The sequence below is a fragment of the Montipora foliosa genome, chromosome 9 (genome assembly GCF_036669935.1).
Source record: "Montipora foliosa isolate CH-2021 chromosome 9, ASM3666993v2, whole genome shotgun sequence".
Lineage (NCBI taxonomy): Eukaryota > Metazoa > Cnidaria > Anthozoa > Scleractinia > Acroporidae > Montipora > Montipora foliosa.
The window spans coordinates 21,145,478-21,152,977 of NC_090877.1; the positions used below are offsets into that span (position 1 = coordinate 21,145,478).

Sequence of the window (7,500 nt, forward strand, 5' to 3'; positions counted from 1 at the left end):
GTTATATAGAAACTTTATTTTAAAAATTTATATTGGATTGCAGTACATTTATCTGCAACAAATGCACTTGCAAACAATGTTTGGGACAGTAGTTCAGGTTCTTTTTCGCCAGATAAGATTTTGAAAGGCAGTTTGATAAGCTCGAACCTATGATTTTCGGTAAATTATAAAATCTCCAACAGCGATTGAGTTATAACAATCCAGGGCTCGAAAATGGGGCCAATACAGTCGCATTTACAACTAACTTTTTTCCCTTTGTGACTAAAAATTAATATCTGGAGAACTCGAAAATTTGTGACTTCATTGTTGTCACCTTCACTCTTTCGAAACAAAACAGTTAGCAGTTGCCACTTTGCTGCTACTTTTGCTAAAATAAATTAATAAAGAAATGACAAAAATTAATTTTGTTTCTCGCTGTGAATTTTCTATGAAGATAGCATAATTGTTGAGTAATTTTAGCTGCGATGTTACATGGGATTGCACAACTCCATTCCTTCCATCGTTCACCACTTTTAGTGGTTTCTGTACACACAACTATTGCAGGTTCATAATTTTTTCCCAAAACACTGACAACACAATCCAGCGCAGCAATTTTGTGAATAAAATTTGCGAAATTGCAACTAAATTATCGTATCTTGTAACAAAATTGCAACTGGATTTCTTCATTAATTTCGAGCCCTGCAATTGTTTGTCATGTTTGTCACACTGTTTTGTGGCTACCACGGTTGCTTATTTTGGAACTGAATTTATCATTGCTGTGGCAACTGTTCACACTAAATTATTAAACGGGGACATAGTTTTTTCACGCTGTTAGCTTAACCCTTTAAGCCCCGAGGGGTTCCCCATTGACGAGTAAAATCGTCTGGCGTTAGACAGAGTAAAATCTATAAGTGCCATTTGGCACTATCGGGGCTGAAAGGGTTAAATACCTTTTGATTTACGGGCTTTTTGTGTGAAATGGATGTCCAGTCGTGAGCTGTTTTGTAAACTGTATACACTAATGACGATTAATTTTGTACTTTATGCAGTCAAGCATAATTATTTCTATATACACTATATTCAAGATAGAAGCGGCTGTAATAGGCTTGGCTTAATCTATATATAATATAATAAAGTCCAAAGTCCAAAAACGGAGTCGAATACTATACAGTGTTCTTCAAACAAACTGTATGACAGCTTATTGACATGCTGCCAGGTAACCAGGATAAAGTTCACATTGTTTTGTGAACCTCTGTTTTTGCCGAGGTTAATTTATGTATTTATAAAGAAAAATACAAAACACAAAAGTTAACTACATAGGCATGTTCACACAAATTAAATTTAAGAACGGGTTGTACAATTTCTGGCCATGAAATATTTCTTTAACCGGCGGTTACCTTCGCAACTGAAGAATCAATCCGGCTAAAATTGAAATACTTAAGCTTTAATATAATTTAAATTTGCTCATTAAATTATTTTGATGGCAAACAATATCAATTAAACCAACTTCACTTACCCATAGACTTTCTCTCCACCAAGATAGTCTCCTTTGTTTGTTCTCACAGCTATTCTGTTCATACTCATTTTGACGGATGATGAAAACACTGCTTTAGTTTAACATCTTGAGCTTTTATAAAACATTCATCACGTCTTCTCTATACGGAGATAGCTATCATTACTATCTGTTTTCTCTTTAGATGTACTCTAAAACAAAAGTTGGCTTAACTTCGCCCCTATCCATTGTTGAGGAAACCTTAAAATGTTCTTAAAGCGGATAAATCAGAAATTTCAAGGTTCAACAAGAGACACCTACAATATGGTTTTCCTGAAGGAATTTTTTATGATATTAGAGGGTCTTATATGACATCGTTTTCTTGAAGAAAGGGGAAACCTGGGTCGAGGCCTTGTTATAAAACAAGGTCAAACAAGATGGCGACCTTACCGTTTAGACGCTTCACAGGAAGAAAAGTAGGATTCACCATCAGTCAACGCATACTCACCACCTTTCTTCAACTCAGTAGTATAAACAGAAACGCGCTCATACAAAGACTGTTTAACAGAGACCCTGTTTGGTGCCCAGAAAGCCTTACAAGCGAAATTTCAGGCGGAAGCGTGGACGGGGAAACTAATCGTACAAGTAGCGTGTCAAATGTGTTTGAAAGTGGACATGATTCTCACAGCAAGCAAGAATCTGTAAGCTCAAAGCTAATACGAGTGGCAATCATTGGAGAAGCAAATAGTGGAAAATCGACGTTGACAAATTGTCTCACAGGGCACAAAATATGTGCAGTGACAGCAGTACCGCACACCACTCGTAAACAAACACTTGGAGTGTTCATGATGGACGATTGTCAAATAGTTCTGCTAGATACCCCTGGGGTAGTCACGCCTAGTCAAGCTAGACGGCTTAAAATGACCCGTCAACATGTATTAGCACCAAGGGAAGCTTTGGAGGAGGCAGACCTCATCGCTGTCATCTCTGATGTTTCTAATAAACACAGGAGTATGATTATTCATGAATCAATATTGGAATCTTTGAAGAGACATGCAGCCTTACCATCTATTCTCATCCTAAACAAAGTGGATGTTATTAAACAGAAAATGATTTTGCTGAATATAGCTGATTCCCTGCTTCAGGACCGTAAAAAAGACGAGTGGGGGAATTTTAAAGGTGTAGGGGGCTGGAGTAAATTTGAACAAGTCTTCATGATCTCTGCAGCAAGTGGAGATGGTGTAGATGACTTAAAAAAGTACTTGGCTATAAAAAGCAAGCCCAAAAAGTGGCTGTATCCACCTGACACATGTACCGACCAACCACTTCAAGAACAAATACAGGAGATATTTAGAGAAAAGTTATTACGGCTGTTTGAGCATGAGATACCATGGCAAATCAGGCAGGTGCGTGCTTTAGACACATGCAAACAAAGTTCTTTGCAGTAAGACATGAAAACAATATGTGAGTACTAATTTTTGTTGTCAGCCCCATGTTAGAAGCATTTTACGTGTCTAGACCAGATGAAAATTATGCCAAAGCTTGGCAACTCTGTCGGAAAGAAATATAGAAGGCTTGATTACTAGGGATGGCGCAGTGGTAAGAGCACTTGCCTCCCATCAATGTGGCCCTGGTTCCCAGACTCGGTGTCACATGTGGATTGAGTTTGTTGGTTCTCTACTCTGCATCAAGATGTTTTTCTCTGGGTACTCTGGTTTTCCCCTCTCCTCAAAAACCAAGATTAATTTTGACTTTGCCTTAATTCTTAATTTCAGTTCACAGTGTCCCCAATTAGTGCTCCAGCGCTAGAATGACTAGACAGTTAAATAAAGTTCCTTTATATTCCTTTTCCTTTCCGTTCTGATAAGCATAGCAAAGCCAATTGAAGAGCAAGCACCCAATGATAAAATGTTCAGCAAGTTGACTTGTAGAAATAAAGACAAGCATCCTTACTGTTTAACATTGAGTACACAAGGGACTGGTTCTGACAAATTTTGTCTCATTCTTGAATTCAAACTAAAAAAACAATATAATTGTTTAGTAGCAAATTTTATACCCTTTTTTCCCTCAAATCTATCCAGAGCACTGGTCAATTAGGATGATGGCATCATCTCGTTTTGACTGTAACTTTTATTTCTGAAGAAACAAGCATAAAAATATTTTATTGACCACCTTTATCACCCTCCTGGAAGTTGGGGTGACTGGATAATTTTACGAGGGCCAGGCTGTACGGTCCAGATATGACGCCAAAGCACAGCACCTCAGCTTGAGAGGTTGATGCTGCCTTAGCCTGGACTAAGTACTGGCTGTACAAGGGTCATGTAATCAGTGCCAGCTCCTTGAAATTTAACATTTCGAGATTATATTATGATACTGCCCACAAGAGCTACAAGGCCATGATTAGAAGATTTACTAGTTGAGAATTAACAGAGGTGGTTTATCTACAGTACTTACCTGCCTGCATTATAAGAGACCAGTAGCCTCTAATTTCTAAAGGAAAAGAGTGCACATCTTCTTTTAATGTTACTGCAAATCTTTTTGGTCTAGAATTTGCAAAACATTAAAAAGATACCATTTAAGATAGCTCATTATATTTGTTTACTTGTAAAAAAGAAAGTATTTGAAAATGTTTTTTTCTTGGGGAGTTATTGCAAATTTTGTGTTTTTTGTGACTGAAAATGTTAATCCCCCAAAGTGTTACCTATGGGTAACCAAAAGTATGCTGCTTTCAATCGCATCCGTTCGTCCCAATCATGCTCATGTGTAACGGCTGGTCACAACTTATTGCAATTAAAATGAATAAAAATTATCTTTTTCTTTTTATTTGTTACTAGGTGATTGTGTTATGCGAACCAAGAGATGGCCATTGGAGAATTCATCACAAACTTTATTGCCGCAAGAAAAGTCAACGCAGATGTGTTTTAGAAGAAATAGGCCGACTGAAAGGTTTAGTTGCAGCAGATTTAGAAAACCTTGTTGGTCAGCCAATTCACTTGACAGTTGATGTGTCAGTGAGTGAAAAAGTTGGGTTTGAGACTCCTTTCCACACATACTGAATCAAAAAACATTGGCATTGGTTTCATTATCAGAGCAGTTTAAAATTAATTTGATCTGGGCTTATGTTGAGAAATACAGGTAATGAGATGCAGGCCCAATTTTGATATCCAACACCAAGTGACCCTTGACTAACGCATTTGCTTTGAACACGACTGTATTTCTAGCATTGACATTTACATGTACAAGTGTAAGGTTCAACATTATTTTTTCGGTGAGGGTACACTGTAAATGCATGTATTGTCATTAAAATAAACAGTGCAACATTACTGGTTATTCATTACGTTATTTGAGACCAACAAATTTAATCCCTTGCAGTTTGTTACATTACAGTGTGAAATTCAAAAAATGGTGGCCACGTTGCTGTAAAAATATTATTGACCTTGCATTTCCTTTAGTTTCTGTTTAAATTGGTACACCATTGTGTCCACCATGATCAAACCCTCTACTCGTTATATTTCCAACGACACAGGCAACTTCATTTTCATATTGATCACTGATTTGGTCTCTCCCACTGAAACATTAACATCCATTGCCTCATGGTAAAGCTGCTCTGTTTGTAAACGGCCATTCCTCTACCTGGGTCCTGGACAACAACTACCGGGTATATGTAGAACTGCTGAAGTCTCTTACTAGTAGTAGTCTTTACTTGCCACTGGAGTTTAGGGAATGCTTTGTATTCCCAGATGTTGGTGTTGGGGAGAAGACCCAGGGTACACTAAATATGACACTCATCAAAATCATCTTGCATCTAATTTCTGGACACATCTGTTAATTTATGCATAACTTGCCTCTTACCACTTGCATTACTCTGGTGAACTTTACGTCAGCAAGTTAGAGATTATATAGCGTCCAAAAACGGTTTGTTCTCACTGTTAGAGACGATTAGTTTAAACATCTGAGAGAAACCACTGTCCTGGCGAGTGAAATGTTCACTTCCGGTGTCCGTTCTGTGGCTCAACAACGTCGCATGTTTAAGCTCCTTAATAGCTGCAACCTGATTGGCCAATACTCGGTTCTTTTATTTATCTTGACATTTGATTGGTTGATGGAAAGTATCCAGATTTTTCTCAAATTGGATGGCTCGTTCAATGCTGAAGTAAATGTTCCAGCAAAAACTATCCATTCAATTTATTTGAAATTTGGACAGTTGGCAAAAATTGATAAAAAAATAATAGATGTGTTGGCAATGTTGGGTTTTCAATCTCAAGTGAAATTGAGCAGAATAACAATACTCAATATTTAACACTATGGTTGGAAATGTTTACCTTTACATAAGAACTGAATCTTCTACTTGTAAGTCTTAATGATTGGAAATTATGTTTGTGTATTGGTTTGTGTTCACTAATCCATCTCAACTTGCATCTGATATATCTGTAATGTTGTACATCTCTACTTTTACATTCACTTTTGAATGAATACTGAATACATGATTTGCAAAGAATGTCTGGTATGTGGTGAACTAATTCCTTGATTGTGGATTATCACCTACATGTTCATATCACAGTACGTCTATAATGACCAAAATAGTAAAGCATGTAAACTACAGTATTTAATGAAATTAAGTGAGGTCGAAGGTGACCTTACTGTGCAACCTCGTTGCTCTTCTATGGGAGTGGCAAAACCAACAAACACGACCATCTTCAACAGGTTTCACTTTTAAAAGCACCGAAATTGTAAATGCTCTTCAAGTCAACTGAGTGTTTACCCATGGTCCTATAATAATACTTTGACTCTCTGATGCCTTCTGCAAATACACTTTACAGCTATGTAAAGAAACAGTTCTTGTTGTCCTTACTAAAAAGATGCAATTTACGGTAAATTTAATGAGGCATTGAGCTACTTTGAGAGGCATAACACCAGCAAATCAATTAAGCTTTTAGCAGTTCAGTATAATTGTGACACTTTCGACCAAAAAAATGTGGAGGTATGATAATTGCCAGCGAGTCAGCCGAGCAAAGACGCTAGGCTGATAAGGCGGCAGCTTTAATAGAGCTGAAGCGTGAGACTGTTGTGTATGCAGAAAAAGTTTGATTGCTCAAGAGAAAATGTAATGTAAGATAAGGTAATATAAGGGAACAAAGGCCGCTTATCATGTGACTTCAAGGACCAATGAAAGCATGTGATGTGTGATGTCATTAGACAAACTGGCATGACACAACATCGTGCACATGGATGTGTTTGGAAGTGAGTTAAAACAGTTTTTTTCAAATTTTATATTCAAGAATTACAGGAGTACTTTCAATATCATTGCAAAACATGTTGACAATTACTTTGTTGTTCGAGATACAAAGTGTTTCTGTTGTTATTGTGTTATTTTTAACTTAGGTAAGTTGAGTTGCAGTACTTTGAAATAAAAAATTACAACTACCGGTAGTATTGAATTCCAAAAATGGTATTACTCTGATACAACTCTGCAAACTCTGTATTATATTGACTGTCTTGTTGGCACTTACCGGTAGCGATAGTTACTACTGTAACAGTAGTAATTAGTTATTTACTAATGTTGTTTTGTTGTTTAATATTTTGATTATAAAAAAAAAATTGCATCTTGCCTGAGTGTACTTCTTTTGGGTTTCCCTTTACAGTAGTCAAAGCTTCCTTTTGTGTTTGCTGGGAACTGCTCACAAAGGGAGATGTTTATGTCTGTAACATAAAATTATTATAGTCCTGTACAACCAAGTGTTACACATATCTATGCTTTGAAAGTATTCTCCTTCACTATGTGCACAAAACAAATAAATAGAAAAGATAAAAACACATTCTTTACAGTGTTTCTTAGAGGATGCAGAACTTTTGGTCCTCTTTTCCTTACAGTTAGGTGGTCTGTGACAGTTGTTGCAATGATGTTCATAAATCAACCCCGATGATGACCTTGACTTAACCCTTGGCACTGTTGATTAAGTTCTGTGAGTCCGGAGGTGGCTAAAGAGACCAATCTAGGCACAGAAATGTCAAGTAAAATGTCTGCCACA

General features: G+C 37.0%; 2 protein-coding genes across 3 annotated transcripts in view; one reads left to right on the forward strand and one right to left on the reverse strand.

The window, feature by feature from the left end:
- The window catches only part of LOC137971962 (arrestin domain-containing protein A-like), a 51,009-nt gene extending 49,373 nt beyond the window's left edge, over positions 1-1,636 (reverse strand). Inside the window, exon 1 of the mRNA XM_068818711.1 lies at positions 1,496-1,636. Within this exon, the coding sequence (XP_068674812.1) occupies positions 1,496-1,563 (68 nt within the window). The 5' untranslated portion in view covers positions 1,564-1,636. The remainder of the gene's footprint in view (positions 1-1,495) is intronic.
- Positions 1,637-1,891: 255 nt separating this feature from the next.
- Positions 1,892-4,799, forward strand: LOC137971961 (GTPase Era, mitochondrial-like). 2 transcript variants are annotated; one of them, XM_068818709.1, is made up of 2 exons: positions 1,892-2,877; positions 4,306-4,799. In XM_068818709.1, the coding sequence occupies exons 1-2, from the start codon at positions 1,909-1,911 to the stop codon at positions 4,525-4,527; spliced, it is 1,191 nt and encodes a 396-aa protein (XP_068674810.1). In that variant the 5' UTR covers positions 1,892-1,908; the 3' UTR covers positions 4,528-4,799. The 2 variants fall into 2 exon arrangements, with proteins under 2 accessions (XP_068674810.1, XP_068674811.1); XM_068818710.1 differs by having other exon boundaries at positions 1,892-2,935; positions 4,306-4,439.
- Positions 4,800-7,500: the final 2,701 nt, after the last annotated feature.